Source organism: Pelodiscus sinensis, chromosome 1 (genome assembly GCF_052426305.1).
Source record: "Pelodiscus sinensis isolate ZL-2025 chromosome 1, ASM5242630v1, whole genome shotgun sequence".
Lineage (NCBI taxonomy): Eukaryota > Metazoa > Chordata > Testudines > Trionychidae > Pelodiscus > Pelodiscus sinensis.
In genome coordinates, this window is record NC_143052.1 from 28,502,758 (window position 1) to 28,522,123 (window position 19,366).

Here is a 19,366-nt window from a genome sequence, read left to right on the forward strand (position 1 = left end):
TCCTTGCTAAAGGATTGTGATGCTACATACTAGTCGGTGAATCCAGGTGGTTTACTCAGAGGCATATGAATGAGCTCATTACATTGTTTAGCTTGATGAAAGTGGTGAGTCATGAAGATCACAAGACCGGCATCCCAGCTGTTCTTTAGCAGTAGCCAATTCAATAAGCAAGAGCCCTATATGGAAAACGTTGTCACCAGTGTTTGGGTTCCCTCAGTTATGTTAGCCTCAGGTTGTCTCTGAGACATTTGTCTCTTAAGCTGCTCCTTAAGAGTTTTGAAAATAAGAACTTATAACCTGAAATTGACCTAAAATTAGGAAAAAAGAGTGCAAAATATTTGTGTTATGTTCCCTAACAGCCTCAGAGGGGTAGCCATGTTAGTCTGTATCTTCAAAAACAATGAGGAGTCCTATGGCACCTTAGAGACAAACAGATTTATTAAGGCATAAGCTTCCATGAAAGCTTATGCCCTAATAAATCTGTTAGACTCTAAAGCAATGTCTACACTACTCAGAAGATTGATGCAGTCGATCCTTCAGGGTTCAAATTAGCGGGTCGCATAAAGACCTGCTAATTTGAACTGAGGGGGTGCTCCGGTCGGTGCCGGTAGTCCTGTTCCTCACGAGGAGTAAGGGAAGTCGACGGCAGGGTTTACTTCTGTCAACCACCTGCTGTGCATACGGCCCGAAAACACTATTTAAGACACATCAATTCCAGCTATTTAATTAGCATAGCTGGAGTTGTGTATCTTAAATCGACTTTCCCCTTTAGTGTAGACCAGATGTAAGGTGCCACAGGACTCTCCCTTGTTCCCTTCACAGATTCACTCTGCATTACATTACTGTTAAAATGCTTTCCTCTGAAAATATGAAGTAGCGCATTGGAAACTTGAATTATCTACTTGATCGTGCTTAGCGCATCAGCCCAATATAAGTTTAAAAAAAGAGAGAGACACACACAGAAACTGACCGGTCACAAGTAGGAACACAGTGTCATTCCTTCAGTATTTACAGCAACATGCAGGCCTTTCACAGTGTGTTCACATTTGTTTAGTTTGTATCCCACACTGCAAAGTAGGTCAATCCATGACCATAATCAATGCTGGCACCGTGGGATATAAAGCAATTAAGAAAGGAAAACCATCTTACAGGGAGGTGAGGAGATGAAGTGAATGAGTATTTAGCATTGAAGACTATTTGCTCAGTATTAAAAAGTTTCAAAATGTTGATGAATTTCAATGCATCAATAATTTGACAGGAAATTATAGGGCATTACTCAATTTGCCTTATGAGAAGGGCCCTCACTGATTATTTAGGGCATAAATTTCTCAAGATTCAGTCTCTCCTAGAATGAAATCTTGCAGATCCAACTAAGTCAGTTGTGTAGCTAACAGGCAACTGCAAAGGAAAAAAAGTGCTTATGACCAAGTATCTACACATTTCAATTAGAAAAGGGGAAAAAAGCAAAATGGAAGCCAGCCCTTGTTAAGTTTACCTGTGCAAAGTCAGCAGCAAGTCGCATTTTCCCACCTTCACCAAGAGGTCTCAATAGACTGGCATTGCGAATAAAAAGTTCAATTGCTCTCTGAGCAATGGCTTCTGTGTTATCAAAGACAAAGTCGTAACACTCAAAGTGCCTGAAGTAATCGCTCATGACTCTTGCTATGAATCCCTGTAGTTCTTTCATATACAGAGAGCAGGGAACATCTGGTTTTCCTGAGCTGGATAATGATCTGCCAAAAATGTAAAAAAAGATGCTAAAATCATTGTTTATAATACAACCAAAATTACTCATTTCTTTTTAAGTTTCTTCTTAACCCATGTAGTAATTTACCCTTGGTGACATGAATTACAGAATACTATTTCTACTTGGCACAAAAGAATGTACAGATCCTTTTGGAACTGCAGCCTAAAATCTCTCTTGACCAGCCACTGCTACCATGACAAGATAGAGGAGATCACCCTCTCTTAGCCAGCATGCAAGCCTTCCATCAGCCTGGAGTCTAAAGCTCTAAATCCAGCCCCCAAATTTAAGTGTCCCAACTGTTGGTAAAATACTCTAATAGATCACATAATACCAGGCTACATGTCACAGGCTTACTAGTGCAGCCTGTCCCAAGATCAATCTCTGCATAGAATTAGTCTCCAGATTGTTCAAGTCCCACACCTAGGATTATAGGCTCTCTTCTAATCAGTGAAAAAACAGAGCCCTGCAAGATATAGGATGTGGTAATCAGTAACTGCTCTCTGTTTGAATTATAGTCAGTCTGGGGAGCTCTCCCAAACATCAATGGCAGTTGAGGACACCTAGAGTATGTCTACACTGCATGGCTATTTGGGGATACTGGAGGGATCCTGAAATAGCTACTCCATGTCTATATAAGCTGCCCATTATTTCAAAATATTTTTTGAAATAATGGGCACACTATTTCGCCCTCCTGATAAACCTTGTCGCACAAGGGTTAAGGGATGGCTCAAAATAGCGTGTTACAGGCAGTCCCCGGGTTACATACAAGATAGGGACTGTAGGTTTATTCTTAAGTTGAGTCTGTATGTAAGTTTGAACTGGCATCCAGATTCAGCCGCTGCTGAAACTGATCAGTTTCAACAGCGGCTGAATCTGGACGCCAGTTCTGACTTACATACAGATTCAACTTAAGAACCCCAGGCATCCCCAAGTCAGCTGCTGCTGAAACTGATCAGCGGCTGATTCCAGGAAGCCCGGGGCAGGGGCTTCCTGTAGTCAGCCACTGGTCAGTTTCAGCAGCGGCTGACTTCGGGACGCCTGGGGCAGAGCAGCTGGGGTGCTGCTGGGTTGGTCCAGTAGCGCCGCCGCTCCTCGGCGCTACTGGACCAACCCAGCAGCACTCCAGCTGCTCTGCCCCAGCCGTCCTGATTCAGCCGCTGCTGAAACTGACCAGCAGTGGCTGAATCAGGACGCCTGGGGCAGAGCAGCTGGGGTGCTGCCGGGTTGGTCCAGTAGCGCCCAGAGCGGCGCTACGGGACCAGCTGGCAGCGCCCCAGCTGCTGTACCACAGGTGTCCGGAGCAAAGCTGTGGAGCACGGGGGCAGCGGGACAGCCCAGACGTGCCGTGGCTGTCCTGCTGCCCTCGGGCTCCGCGGCTTTGCTCTGCTTTGCTCCCTGTCTCCCTGGTCTGCAGACCAGGGGGACGGGGAGCAAAGCCGCAAAGCCTGCAGCTTTGGCCTGCAGAGCAAAGCAGAGCAAAGCGGCAGAGCACGAAGGCAGCAGACAGCCCAGACGCGTCTGGGCTGTCCGCTGCCCGCGTGTTTCGCCGCTTTGCTTCCTCTCCCTGGTCTGCTGGAGACCAGGGAGACGGCCCCGTTCGTAACTGCAGATCCGACGTAAGTCGTATCCGTGTAACTCGGGGACTGCCTGTATTTTGAAATTTGGCACTGCGTAGATGCACCAAATTTAAAAATAAGCTATTTCAAAATAGATTCAAAATAAGATATACAATTTGCGCTACGCAAATTGAATATCTTATTTAAAGTTTAGGGTGCTGCACAGAGGCACCCATAACGTCTTGCAGGATTTAGTCCACAGTCTAAATCAAAAGATCAAATCAGAGGGCATGTGCCAGTGCCAGCAGTAGGAAAGGCTGCAGCAGGTAAAATATTGTAAAAGCCAAGTGGAAAAGGGAAAGAGGAAAACACCTTTGAAAATACATTGTTTTCAATAGATTTTTTTAAGAAAGAAGAATGGATGGTCTGTAGCAGTATATTCAGCAAAAGTGAGTATCACCCACTGTAGTTCACCATTAGTTGTGTCAGTGGAACCTCTCAATTTAAGATAAATGGTGTCAGACCGCAGGTACCCATCAGGACTGGTCTCTCACAGCCTGTCTCCTCCTCATCAAGGGCTTTCCAAATAGTAGAGTCTATTCAAAATGAACCTCCACATAAGGATGCCAATGGCCCTTCTAACCCAGTGCTGACAGTGGCTAGAAGGAACAGAATAGAACAACCTTGAAGTCATCCATCCTGTCACCCAGTTCCAGCATCTGAAGTTATCCAGAGTATGGGGTTGTAACCCTGACCATCTTGGCTAACAGCCATTGCTGTTATCCATCAGAAATTTATATAATTCTTTTATGAATCTCGTTATAATTCTGGCCTTCACTGCATCCTCTGGTAATGAGTTCCACAGGTTCACTGTATTGTCTGGAAAAATACGTCCTTTTGTTTGTTTTAAACATGCTGCCTATTTATTTCATACTTCTACTATGTAAATGGAGAAAAGCAGTAAACAATATTTGTTATTCATTTCTCCACATTATTCAAGATTTTACAGACCTCTAGTCTTTTCCATCCATGTGCAGATTTTTTCCATCCATGTACAGAATCCATTTTTATTTGTATGGGGACATGTGTGAACGTGCACCCCCAGCAGAAACAAAACCTAACTATGGGCTCTCTGTTAGTCAGTTGGGTGGCATGTGAATCTCCTCTGAGTGGCCACACGAGCTCACAGCTTACAGGGAACACAGCCTGTCAGTCATCTCCTTTCCAAACTGAAAAATCTCTTTTTATTTCTCATCATAGAGAAGCTGTTCAATACCCCTCATCATTTTTGTTGCTCTTATCTGTTCCTTTTCCATTTCTAACATTTTTTTGAGACAGGGTAATTGGAACTGCAAATAGTATTTAAGATGTGGGTGTACCATGAATTTACACAGTGGCATTATGATATTTACTATCTTACTGTCTGTCTCATTCTTACTGGTTCCAAACTTAATTAAACTTTTTTGATTGCCAATGCAAATGTTCAGAGAACTATTCACAATGACTCTAAAATCTTTCTGAGTTATAACAGCTAATCTGGACCCCATCATTTTGTATGTATATTTGGGATTATATTTTGAGCCCTGCAATCTCATGAATATCTGGGGGTATCCACGTCCATAGATGTGGGTGCAGATATGGATGTGGATACAAATTTTTTACCTAGAACCTTGCATGTTTGCATGTGGATGCAGATATCAACAGATCATTTTTGCAGACACAAATGAGAATACCAATTTTGTATCCACACAGGGCTTTCCCCCTCCCCCCAATATGCTTTACTTTGCATTTATCAACATTGAATTCCATCGATCCCTTTGTAATTTTTAGTAGTCTGCTTTGAACTTAATTATCTTGAATAATTTTGTATCATCTACAAACTTTGTCGCTTCCTTATTAACTCTCTTTTCTAGATCATTTATGCATATGTTAAACAGCACTGGCTGCAGTAGAGATGAATGGGCTGGATACACTAATATTTACCTCTCCCCAATTATTCCTACCCTTTATTCCTTGTCTTTTAACTACTATCCATGAGAGGACCTTCCTTTTATCCCATGATTGCTTAATTTGCATACACACGTTGTAATACAGCTGTTCAAAACATGAAAATGTAAACAGTTTTGAAATTTTGCAGCTGTTTTCATTTTAAAGGGTTCAAAAATTACACTCACACCCTTTTACTGTTTTTTCAAATTAATCTAACACCTTACAGAAAATGTTACTATTATCAATATCTGTGGGGGAGAGAGGGGGGTTTCAGTAAAAAAAATTAGATAATCATTTCATTATTTGGAAAGTAGATAAAATACCTATGAAATTTTTAGATGAAAAAGCCACAAACTTTTCTCTGAAAAACAAAAAATGTTGACATGTTCAAAACTGTTCTGAATAAGCTGTTCTGGTGTTCTTAATTTAAAAACTATACTTTTTTTTAAATCAATTTTACTTTAAGATAGCCAAAATAATACAGAAAGGAAGTGTGTGATGATTTTGGCCACTCTGTTCAATGGCCAGCCATATTGCTGCCCTCTGTGCATAAAGAGAAGAAGGTATCATGGGCTCCCAGGCAAGTGATGCTGTTGCAGAGCTCACTGTGGTATTAACAATATATTCTACAAAGTTAAAGTCGTATTATAAAGGTAGCGGCTGATTACCCAGAAAAATCTTCCTGATGCATAGTGATGATAATGGCCTCCACTGAGTCTCCTACCGAGTTCAGTAAGGGTTGCACAGCACTACCCATGAGATCATGGATTGTCTAAAATAAAGGGAGAGGACAAAATCAGTAACACAAAGTACATACACTGTACATACACTGACACCACCAAAATATATCAATTTAGGATAAATTATTTATAACAGACAGCATTTGCCTCATTCATGCTACCAGCCCTCTTTTATTCCATATTAGAAATGTCTGAAAGCAAGGAAAATGGAAGTCTTACATTTAAGTTTTTCAACCATTTCCTAAGTTAGAGAAATAAAGGCTACTTGACTATTACTACTTTAATTCAGACCAGCAGTGCAATTTGACATCTGGTGCATATTTTGATGCACAAACTAAAACCTATTATTCACTCCTGATGTAGGCATATCTTCTTTGCTCTATTTATCATCATCACTCAAGACAGAGAATATAGAGGGGCCAGTCCAGACAGCCATCATCCACAGCACCTCATATGTACAAGGCCTCTAAGCATCTTGAGAGACAAAAGCACCAAGCTGGCGATCCAGTGCTTGTTACGTGAAGATTGTAGGGAAATACACTTATTGTCAAATTCAGATGTATGGGATCCAAGCATCATCAGAATATCAGAACTTTCAAATACAAATACTACTTAAATCCAAATAGGCTAGTCATCCACATATAGTTAAAGTCCATATTGACCAAAAAAAAAAAGGTAGAACAAGATAAAACTCACAAATTAAGTTACAGTGCCCATTGTAAGTATGGTAAATGCAACAAACTTGTGATCTAACTTAAGAGAATGATAACATTCAATTACCTTTAAGGCTGTAGCAATAGTTTGTTCAGCAGCTGCTGGAAATGAACTCTGGCTGGAAACAACCTAAAATATGTAAAACACTATTAACATAGTCAAAGTTCGGTAAATGATTAAAAACTACAGAATTTTCTTTAAACCGAAAACATATTTAGCTATTCCCGTTACAGAAACAAAAATTGGCCATATTTATAAATAAATAAATAAATGTGTTGTAAGTGGTCAAGATTTTAAAAGTTTGAAAATTCAACAATATGAAACCACTGTATCAAAAATGTTTTTGTCCTCCTCACAATATTTAGAAGCACTTTGCAGACCAAAAATTTCAGCTAGTGAATCTCAGTGACAAAATAATATTTGAATAAAAACATTTTAGGGAGGATTTTTGAAATGCAGCATCCACTTTTCAAAGGCAAGCTGAAGATCCAAATGCTAGCTTTTCACTATATAAAAAAAACAACAAATGGTCTAGTAGCACTTTATAGACTAACAAAACATGTAGATGAGATGGTACCATGAGCTTTCATGGGCACAGACCACTTCTTCAAATGACCGGAGTTATGAGAGTAGGATGTGCAGACCCAATATAAATAGAAGAGGGGAAGGGGATCAACACATCCTAATCTCATAACTCCGGTCATCTGAAGAAGTGGGCTGTGCCCACAAAAGCTCATGATACCATCTACATGTTTTGTTAGTCTATAAAGTGCTATGAGACCATTTGTTGTTTTCTTCTGTACAGGCTAACTCGGCTACCCCCTGAAACTTCTATCACTATATAGTTATCCAGTCACAACATTTTTAAACGAAGAAAAGTCTACCTCATTAAAAACAAAAACAAGACCCAACTTGGTCCAAAATGAAGCATCTATTTTGCCAATGCTCCACAATAACTATGGTTTACATGTATGGCATTTGAAATACAGCTGGATTAATTATCATTCATGTTGCTTTCTTGAGCTTTCTATGTAGTGGAGCTACACTTAGTTCCTACAGAAGCCAAACATACAAATCCCATCAGTTCAATGTCAAGATAGGCTTTTAATTTTTCCTTATGCCAAATATTCATTCTGAAATAGCTAATTTCTAGATTTGCAGAGACATACAGCATGATAAAAGGTAAGTGGTCTCTTCTTCTACTGATGTGTGTGGGATTTATGGAGAGCTGTGCAGCTGTAAATAATGGCAGGAAATCCCTGCTACAGTAGCAATAAGACTACATGTCAAGGACCAAATCTAGAAACATTCTCTCAATTTCCTTACATTTATCAATATGTTATATTAGCCTCATTTAAAATACTATATTAACCATTACATTCACAGTTGAAAATGAATCAGATTAGAGCTCTCTCCAATTCCAGAGTATACAAGATTCATTACATTAGAATTATTCTGCCATTTGTTTGCCAAACCCATACAGGTTTTATATGCTTTCCAAACCATTTTTTCAAGTAAGTGTCCACAGACAGGCATTCATAATCATGTATTTATTCAGACTAAGATTTAATAACGATACAATGGTGAATGTGGTTTGTTCTGGTTTATACTGATTGCATAACCATAACAAGCACTGGGTCAATAACCTTTATTGGATACGTCTACACTTCAACTATACACTAAAGGGGCTAGAACTGAGGAGCTGTTCAACTGCGGTGTACAGATATCTAGGCTTGGTTTGCAGACCAAGTTCTGGAACACTCCCACCTTGCAGGTCTTAACCGCTTAGCCTTTGTGTATTGGAGGGTTTGGGAATATTTGTTCCAATCTAAAAACTGTTGTGTGTCACTGAAAAACAAACCATTTTTCATTAACTATTACAGCAAATTCAGCTGATAGTTTAGCCACCTAAATTCAAGAGAAAATCTATTTTCTATCCAGTTCTTTAGCACAGTGTTTCTCAACCAGTGGTACGAGTACCTTGAAGGGTGCTCGAGAGAAGTCTGGGGGGAGGGGAGGGAGCTACGTCAACACAACTGAAATTTGGAGAAAACTGATTTTTTTTAAGTTTTACAGTGTTTTATTATTTTTGTACTTTTTACATCCAAAAATTTCACCACCCATCTGGCTATGATTAAGTTGTTTAAACAAATGTTGTGTGTCTGAAAACTGTAGGTACTGGGGGTACTTATATTTTTTTTTAAAGGGGGATACTTTATAAAAAAAACTGTTGGGAAACACTGCTTTAGCAATTGCCTAATTTCCCACCTTACAGGTAACATGATACATAAGTACACAGACACGCCAAAAACTAATTTTATTTTTTATTTTTATATAATGAAAAACAGACATGGGTTAATTCATCAAACCCTGTTCAGTAGTTATAACATAACCTTCATTCATACACAAATCACAAACTTTGTTCTAGGCTGCTGTTCAAATAATCTTTAAAATGTATCTGTATGATTCTCATCAGTGCAAGGCTGACTAAGCTTAAAAAAACAAACAATGTAATAAAAATGAATGGCAAGAAGTTAAGCATTGCTGAAGCCTACCTTCAGCACTGATTGGTGTAGCCTGTACAGTGAATTCACTACAGCCACATTTCGTCTCTGCCCTTCTGTAAGAGGTCCAATCACCTGGCTGGCCTCTCCTTGGGTGGATAGCTACAGTAAGTAAAGAAATAAGCAAATGATTTTAAAAATAGTGAGGAGTCCTGCAACACCTTATAGACTAATAGATTTATTAGGGTATAAGCTTTCCTGGAGAAAACCTATATTAATCAGAATGTCAACTCCTTTCTCTTGAAATGAAGTGAGACCTAAAAAATAAAATTAGTTGAGCTTAGTGTGGTCTTTACGATTCAGAGTAGACAATATCGTGCATTTAACCCATGAAATATGCATACATATTTTCTATCTCTCTCTCTCTCTCTAACCCTCCTTCCTTCCCTCCTAGGTCTGCAGAAGACTCACATAAGCAGGGACAAAGGGCTATTTCTTCTCTCTGCTCCTCCAATAGGAGCTGCCAGACCAATCCACTTGGAGAGAAAGGGTCTCAAGTACTTCGCCCACCTCCATCAGGGACAGCAATCAGAGTAACACATCAAAGAGGACACTAAGTGGCAAAATAGCAAGCAGAATGCTGGTACCCTGCTCTAATCACTAGTCACACTTCTTCCTTCAAAGTCAGATTTTTTGTTATAAAATATTCATTTATAATTGAAAACACATTAGTAGCTCAAATGAAGAAATATTAATGCAATGAATTATAAAAAACAATAGGATAAGTTATTCTAATACTAAAAGGAGTCTTTGTGTAAATCACCATACAGAAAAATCAAACTGTAGTCCAAAATATAGAACACCATCCCTTCACACTTCAGTTGAATGAAGGATGTTTTCTTGGTCATACAAATGATGCATGAAATCACAAAATACAAGGATCAGACATATAACCATTTAAATATAGTCCCATAAGGATACCACGGGAAATGTTTATTATTTAAAATAAAATTACATTTGGAATCGTAATTAGGAATTTTCTTATACGCCCAGTAAGGTGCAGAAATGTAACGTTCTGTTAAAAGGACTATCCTGGTTTAGGGTAATTTAGCGAATCTTCTATTATCACCTACATATGTTCCAAGGCACAAATCCATTAAAGTCCTAGAGAAATAAGCTCAACGCTTAACATCCTTCAACAAGAAGGCATTAAAACCCCAGAACAAATAGTGAGAGACCTTTACTGAAATCTATTCAAACGATCTATTCATAGCTGCTAAGAAAGTAACAGTCAAAAAATAAGAGACATAAGTAAAAATTAAAGAAATATTTGAAAACATGCAGCACAAGCATAACAAGGAGAACAAGGGCGGTTTAGGTTGAACATTAGGAAAAACTTCCTAACTGTCAGAGTGGTTAAACAATGGAATAAATTGCCTAGGGAGATTGTGGAATCTCCATTACTGGAAATATTTAAGAGCAGGTTAGAGAGACATCTATCAGGGATGATCTAGCCAGTGCTTGGTCCTGCTGTGAAGACAGTGGACTGGACTCGATAACCTCTCAAGGTCCATTCCAGTTCTAGTATTCTATGATTCTAAGGCTATGTCTAGACTACACAGAATTTTTTAAAGAGGACATGCAAATTCCGGTGGAATCCCATGGATCTCACTTTCAAAAGGATGTTTACGTGTTTTTTCGAAAAAGGGTTTTTCCCCCAAAAAAACATGTCCAGACTACTTACACTTTTGAAAGATCCTCAAAAGTGAGATCGGAAGAATTTGCATATCCTCTTTTGGAAAAAAATGTAGTTTAGATGTGCCCTAAGAGAACACTTCTTAAAATGGTATAAAACAATAAATCTTCATTAATGAAAGAATATTGCTTTAATTCATAGTTCATCACAGGATGTGAGCATTGAAACAAACATTAAATAGCAAATACCTGGTGTAACAGGTTGACTTGCTCCTCTAAGGCCTGGGGATAGGCAATCCTTGTTACGAAATAGGTACATCTGAACAGGGTCATGGGTGAAAACTAAGCAGGAAGCTACACAGAGATGGGGATGCTCAGAGAGAAACAAGCAGAGTCAAGGGATGATGGGGAGTAAGTAATCTCTAGTAGGGAAACTAAAGTTTTCAGGGAAATGGATTCAGCCAGGAAAGGCTTGGATATCCCTAGCAGGAAGTCTGGAGGTCTGGACTCAATAGGAATTTGAGAACTTTTATTTTTAATATTTTGTGATACTAATAAATCTAGCCCAAAGATTCTAAGTTTCTCAATTGAAGAAGAGGTTGTGTGTGGCGTTTAAGTCTTTTGAAAGGAGAAAAGGAGGTAGTTCACAACAGAAGGCCTTTGCAATAACACATGGTATAACTAAATTAGTCAGACTTTAACTAACATCCTACACATAGATGACAGGTAACATAGAGGGGGAAGGTTGAACCTCCCCAGACAAATGGATATGGCCCAGTGTACAGTTCACCCTAGATCCGCTCCTGCCTGCTTCCAGTTCTTCTCTCTTTCATCTCAGAGACCTGCTGGGCACACAGGCTGGGGGTGCTGGGGCTGGGACTACATTTTGCAGACCACCCATCCATCTGGTAGGAGTGCACCACCTGCCCAGCACTGGGGTTGGGGATGCTCTGGCCACATCTCACAGCTGGTACTCCCATTGCACTGTCCATCCAGCCTGCTGTGATTGGGGCACTCCAGCCATGCCATCTCCATCCATGGGAGCACTGGGACTGTGATGCCTACTTAGGGCTGGGGTTTGAGGGTGCTCCAGGGCTCGGGGTGTGTATGAGGATACAGGCTTGGCTGCTCTGGACTCTGGCAGGGTGGTGAGGTGCAGAAGGAGAGGGGTCAGAAGCTAGTCTCCCCCAATGGCTCATTTACCTGCCACCCATGATCCTACAAATATTAATTGTAGGCAATTTTTCATTCCCATGCATACATGTAATGATATAGCATTACAAACTAGTCTGTGTTGTCACTATCCACCACATTTCTTGCAATAAAATCAATTCCATCACGTTCTCCAGAATTAGAGTCCACTAAGCTGAGGTTTCTGACATCTATTCAAAGAGAAAAAAATGTCTCTCTTCTAATGCCTCAGAAACAGTTTGGCCTTCAAAAAAATCTATCCTCAGACTAGCAGAGGTAAACTTGGTGTCTCAGATGTTGGCATTTCTTTTCTGTCCTGATGAGAGAGCCATGTAATCTGAGTACTCTCCCATATCACTTCCTGATATTTCAACTTCAAGAAATGTAAATGGTTTTAAGAATTTTGCTCTCAAACCAACATTTTCACAGATTAATATGAGAAAAAAAATAAGACTGGTGTTGAGTTAAAGGTGCTGAGGTTACAGTTTAGATTTTTATCAGCCATTTAGTGCTCAACCATCATCATGCAAGACAGGAAATGTAGTTAATCTGGGAAGAACAACAAGCCATCGGGTGAATGCATTTTTTAGTCAGTTGTTATTAGACTTGCCCCTGTACAGCTGTTTGCTGGAGGATCACAGCAGAGTCTTTTGAAGTAACTTTAAAATTAGACACTCATTGACAAAGAAAATTCTCTCTAGTTGGTGCAGTTTGGCTTTTAGACATTTAGAAACCACACAGCAATGGGTCCCTCAGCTCTTGATGAAAGAACCTAGCTTCAACAAACTGACATAGGAAAAATAAGCTTTTTATTGGAACAGCAATTGTTATGCACAACTAGTTAGACAACAATAATGGTTTAAAACTATATTTTCCAAAATTATTCTTTTTTAGTTCTTTCAAATAATCAACTTGATTTCAACAGAAGGATTTGCTGAGCCCTGCAGATTGTAAAACATTATCAGTTGTTTGAAGCACTGAGCTGGTAAATCTTTACTATGGTGAATAACATCTGAAGCCAAGATGTACTGGGTTCACTGAGATTGCCTTTAGGGAGATATGCAACAAATTACGAAAGATCCATTGGCTGTAAGCCTCAATATGTTTAGCTTGGTAGGAGCTGTCAGTTGCTGTCTCTTGTCTATCCTTGCTGCTGCATTGGTGATTTCTAGGATCCTGTCCTGACGCAGGAAGGCTTTGAGATTTGATCTGTGTCTAGCAAGGTTTCTACACAGTCTATTTGTTTCTGGGTAAGTTGGGACTTTGGATCATTTATCATGACTCCAACATGCTTGTGGTTACACAGACTGATTTACTCTGGGATGATGGCCCTGCTCAGCTACTTTATCTATTAAGAGAAATATATGCACTGCCATGCTATGCAGGTCGGCCATTATTACTACCATAAAGCCTTTCATGAAAACGTGTGGAGCAGATGCCAGACCAAAGAGCAAAGACATTGGTAGTGCTGTTTGTCTTCAACACACGAGACTATTTTTCAGGTAAGTGTCTGCAAGGTCCAAGTGTTTTACATGTTGCCTTCTCCTGAGACAGACAGGATGCCTCCACCAGGGCAACCATCTGAAACTCATCTTTGGTCAGAAATTGATTCCAATCCCTAAGATCCAGGCTGTGGTAGAGCCTTCCCATCTTTCAGGCTACCTGAAATTATTTGTGCTGAAGCAGGCATCAGAACTCTGAAAAAAACAGAGGAGACACCAGGAAGTCAAAAGCTCCTAAGATAATAGCTAAAATATATAGTATAATCATATGAGATGTAACTGGATGTAAAAGGAAACCTAAAGGAAACATGAAAAGCAGTGCTGAGATGCAGAATAATGGGCAATGAACAAGTGAGGCACCTTTGCCATCAAGGAATTTGCTAAAACATTTAGAAAGCAGCCTTGATGCTCGTAGTTTGTGGTGTTGTATGCTCACACGAATGATACCAGTTAGAGAATGTTAAAACTGGTGAAATGATTTAGCTGTGCTAGCTGAAAAGGGTATGACTTTGGGATGGTCTGACTTGCACAACTGGCTTGAAGCGGTTTCCATAATATAGAGGGTTTACAATTTACCGTATATACTCGAGTATAAGTCGACCCGAATATAAGCCGAGGCACCTAATTTTACCCCAAAGAACTGGGGAAAAAGTATTGACTCGAGTATAAGCCTAGGGTAGGAAATGAGGCAGCTACTGGTAAATGTAAAAAATGAAGATAGATACCAATAAAATTACATGAATATTTATTTCAAAGAAAAACAATAACCTAGCTCTGTAAGGGGAAAAGGGGGTCAACAAAAACAATATGGTTCTGCAGGCACAGCCACAGCTCAGCCCCCGCAGCCCCCACGTTCCGGCCCCCTCGCCTGCCAACGAGCCCCCTCTAAACGAGCCAGTGGGGGGGGGGGCTGTGCGAGACCCGGGCCAGGCGTCGATGGGCCAATGAGCCAGCGGGGGGGAGGCTCCGCGCGGGGGTGGGGGCGGATCCAGGCTCCCTGCCCGCCCGCCCTCGGTTCGGAACCCACCGGAGCCTCCCGGGCAGTGGCGCTGGCCCTGGGCGCAGCAGAGCTCCCGCCGCCTGGCGGCGCTGCGGGCCGGTTACCGCCGCTCCCTGGGCCCGGCAGCTGCATTGATGCGCACCTGGCATGGGGCCTCCCTGTAGCCGGGAGGCCGGGGCCGCCGCTGCCGCCGGGGGGTTTGCGGTTGTTCCCGGCGCCCTGGGCGTACCTGCCCGCCCAGCCCTGCCCACTGCCTGACAGCGCCCCGCCGGGGGGCCGCGCCCCGCCCCGCGGCCCCGGCAGCCCGCCCGGGAGCGCTCGGGGGCCCGGCTCCGCTCCGTTCCGTGGCCGGGAGTGCCTCCGCAGCCGGACTCTTAACGGGAAGTCGGAAGGGTCTGAGCGGGGAAGCGGTAGGTGAAGGGGCGGCCGGGGAGCGAGGGGACAGGGGGGCTGAGAGGGTCAGGAGGGCAGGGGCCGGAAGGGCCAGGAGGGCAGGGGCTGGGGGGCCGGAGCTCCGGGCTCACGCATCTAGACCCGGCCGGCGGCAGAGACGCACTGAGCCCGCCCGCGAGCAGGAGGCTGACTCGAGTATAAGCCGAGGGGGGCATTTTTCAGCAGAAAAACTGTGCTGAAAAACTCGGCTTATACTCGAGTATATACGGTAGTTAAATGCTCCCAGCACTCCCACTATACAAACTGTTCCAGCACCCCTACCTCTACTGGGTTTCTGATGCACTGGACTATTTAGAACCCATATCCACAAGACAGAAGAAGTATACAGATCCCTGTATAGGCTGCTCAATCCATCCCAGAGAGGGCTAAAAAACAAGAGCATTTATGCAGGGCCACCACAGTAGGGAGAATTCCACCTACACATAAAAAACATAATCAATTTATTTAATTACCATTTGTCTTTAAATGACTACCGATTCAGTCCACGCATTTATTCAGTTTATAATACTTTAATTGCCATTTCTAAACTGAAGAAGCAAATAAGCTTTACATTGTTAAACTCTAACTTGATATCTGGTGAGAGCTATTCCAAAATAATGAAAACTCCAAAGCCTCTGAAATAAAGTAATACACATTGAATCAAATATACTTACTTTAATTCAATGTGCATCATAGAGTTTAACTTAATATGAAACCACTCAAACCACATAATATAAAATGCTTCAGGCATTTTAAATCTGGCTGTTTTTTTACCTGTTTAGCAAAAATACATGATGGATCTAAAGTACAATTTTTAGTCCCCTCTACGAGCAAGATAAAATCCAGTACAAAGTGCTTCAACACCTTTAATGCCTAGTTCAACCTTTTCTTTAGAGAAGAGCCTCAAAAATATTCCACATTTATTATGTAAATCACAATCTAGATAGCAAAGGAAACTGTGAAGGAAATATATGAATATTTATCTCCGTATCTCTCTAAGTCACTGCAAATTGAAATGAAAACATACAAGATGACAGTAAATATTTCAAAAGCATCTAAAGTTATTTAGAAGCACAAAACCTTGCACTCTAAAGTCACTTTTGTAGGAATGTGAAAATTTTACTTAGTATGACTAATTACTCTTTCCTAATGGCTCTTCTTGCAAAGCTTTCTTGTGATTTTTCTTGAGCAAAGCAAAACAGTCAATATCTAATCTAATTTAGGCAGTCTGCTATCTTTAGCTTTTCTATTTTGCTAAGTTAATCTTTATGATGATATTTTTAGTGTCAAATAGCTTCTCTGTGCATGATATCTGAGCCTGACTTATTTAATCCTTTTAACATGACAAATATTGAATCCATGTTTGTGAGTTTTACCATTTAAATAGCATAGATGCTTGTTTTTCAAAGAGAGTTGTGTCTTCCAATTATTTAGTCAGTATGAACTCTAAAAAATGTATCTCTCTTCTTCATCAAGTAGTGTCCCCAATGGGTGCTCCACTCGAGGTGAGTCCACAGCAGTGGTCCGATGACAAATGCGTGCTTCAGAATCATTGGTTCTGCGCTGCAGACAAGACCACGTGAGCTACTGATGAGTCGGTCTTCAGAGAGTTTACAAGAGCGTAATATTTAGCAAAGGTAAGATTAGAGGACCAGGTAGCTGCTCGGCATATGTCCTCTAATGGTACTCCACGGAGATAAGCAGTGGATGCCGCCATGCCCCTAGTAGAGTGAGTTCGAGTTCGGTCAGGCAGGGGTTTGTTCCGTAAAGCGTAACAACGTCTAATGCAGGCGACAATCAAGCCTGATATGCGCTGTGCAGAGAGCTGTTTGCCCTTGCAACGTTCAGCTGTAGACAGGAATAGTCGTTGAGATTTTCGAAAACTACGTGTCCTTTCGAGATAAAAAGCCAGCGCTCATCTAACATCTAGAGTATGCAGACGGGACTCCTCCAGAGAAGAATGAGGCTTTGGGAAGAACGTTGTAAAACACATGGGTTCATTTATATGAAAAGCAGAATTGATCTTTGGCAGAAAGGCTGGGTGTACACGAAGTACCACGGCATCACTGGAAAACTGTGTGTACCGTGGGTCTGCCAAGAGAGCTGCTAATTCACTCACTCGCCGCGCGGATGTAATAGCAAGGAGGAACACCACTTTCATTGTAAGCATCCGTAAATCAGTCGATGCTAACGGTTCGAAAGGAGGGCGAGTGATAGTGTCCAATACTAACGCCAAGTCCCATGGCTCCAGAGGAATCCTATGAGCTGGATATAGGTTGTCCAGGCCCTTAAAAACCACTTGGTGAGGGGGTGTGCACACAGTGAATAACCACCGACGGGCAGAAGGAAAGCGGAGATTGCCGCTAAGTGCACTCTAAGAGAAGAACATGCCAACCCTGTCGTCTTCAGGTACAAAATATAATCCAATACCTGCTGGATAGGCAGCGAGAGATGGTCGAGATCCCGTGCCATACACCAAGCTTGAAAGCGACATCATTTCTGCAGGTAAGTCTTGCGCGTGGTGTGGCGTCTGCTGTTAATTAGTACGTCTCACTTCGTAAGAACACATGAACTCCAACCCTTGGAGCCAGCTAGGAGCCACGCCATCAGGTGCATGCGGTCGATGCACGGGTGGATCATCGTGCCGTGCTGTTGAGATAGCAAATTGAACAGTACTGGTAGCCGTATCAGTTCGACGACTGACATCCTTGACAACCGAGTTAGCCATGTCTACCGGGGCCAGAAGGGTGCTATTAAAATTATTGTTGCCTGGTCTGACGCTACCTTCTCCAGCACCCTCGGGATAAGCGGGAGAGGAGGAAATGCGTACAACAACTGGTGACGACTCCAGTCCAGCAGGAAGGCATCCCCCAAGGAGCCTGCTCCGGCGCCCACTCGAGAACAGTACTGATGAAATTTCCCATTGCTGAGAGTGGCGAAGAGATCTATCTTTGGGAAGCCCCATCATTGGAAGAGGTTGCAGGTGACCTCTGTGTGCAGCTCCCATTCGTGATGGGAGAAGAAATTCCTGCTGAGAGCGTCGGCCTGGACGCTGTCCTTGCCAGGAAGGTAAGCTGCCGTCAGGGTGACACCATGACGCATTGCCCAATTCCAGAAGCGGACTGCCTCTGCGCAGAGGGAGCGGGAACGTGCACCCCCTTGCCAAGGCAGATATTGTCGGTGAGGATCTGTACTGATTGACCGCGAATGACATGGACAAAATTCCTGCAAGTGTTGAAAACCGCTCGAAACTCGAGAAAATTTATGTGTTGCAGTGATTCTTGGGGAGTCCAGAGGCCTTGCGCTTGGCTGTCCTGTAAATGAGCACCCCAGCCGAGCAGAGATGCGTCTGTTGTGATTTGCAGGGATGGTCTCTGAACATGGAAGGGAACTCCTAGCAACATGTTCTTGGCGTCGCCCCACCATATCAGTGAGGTCCTGACCTGGTTCGGGATAGAGACTGCCCTGTTTGTTCTGTGTATGCCGGGGGTGTACACTGTGAATAGCCAATGCTGGAGACCACGGAGATGAAGCCTTGCATGAGGAACCACAGACGTAATAGCCGCCATATGCTAGGAGCCTAGGAGCTGCAGGCAGGTAAGTATTCGAGATTTGGGGGAAATTGAAATAGTCTATACCAAATCTCGAATTAGTTGGAACCTTTTCATGGGCAAGTATGCTCTTGCAGTTGAGGAATCGAGCCTCGCCCCAATGAATTCCAGATCTTGATTCGGAATGAGAAAAGACTTCTCGGCGTTGATTACGAGACCGAGAGCTTTGAATATCATGGTAGTAGTGGTGACCGCCCACATAGCCTCGTCGAAGGTGGGGGCCTTTAGTAGACAGTCGTCCAGGTACGGGAAGATGATAATGTCGAGACGGCGAAGATAAGCAGCCACCACTGCAAGGGTCTTGGGAAAAACTTGTGGAGCCACCAAGAGGCCGAAGGGTAGAACTCGGTATTGGTAGTGGTCGACTCCTACCAAAACCGAAGGAATCGCCTGTGAGCCGGATGAATTGTTATGTGGAAATAGGCATCCTGGAGGTCGAGGGAAGCAAACCAATCCCCCTCTTCGAGAGCCGGAATGATGGAAGACAATGTGACCATTTTGAATCTCTGCTTCCGCAGGTAACGATTGAGCTGACGTAGGTCCAGGATAGGCCTCCAATCCCCTGACTTCTTCCGGGTGAGGAAATAACAGGAGTAAAACCCTCTCCCACGAAACTGGGCTGGTACCCTCTCCACTGCTCCTAATGAGAGCAGATGGAAAACCTCCTGTCGTAACAGGTTCTCGT

General features: G+C 42.4%; 1 protein-coding gene across 2 annotated transcripts in view; it reads right to left on the reverse strand.

Annotated features, from left to right (window-relative positions):
* The window catches only part of COG5 (component of oligomeric golgi complex 5), a 347,964-nt gene that overhangs the window by 22,332 nt on the left and 306,266 nt on the right, over positions 1–19,366 (reverse strand). For both annotated transcript variants that reach the window (XM_006120390.5, XM_075927034.2), the window contains 4 exons: positions 9,302–9,412; positions 6,813–6,875; positions 5,961–6,064; positions 1,496–1,733 (listed from right to left, as the gene is read on the reverse strand). In XM_006120390.5, the coding sequence (XP_006120452.1) occupies positions 1,496–1,733; positions 5,961–6,064; positions 6,813–6,875; positions 9,302–9,412 (516 nt within the window). The remainder of the gene's footprint in view (positions 1–1,495; positions 1,734–5,960; positions 6,065–6,812; positions 6,876–9,301; positions 9,413–19,366) is intronic.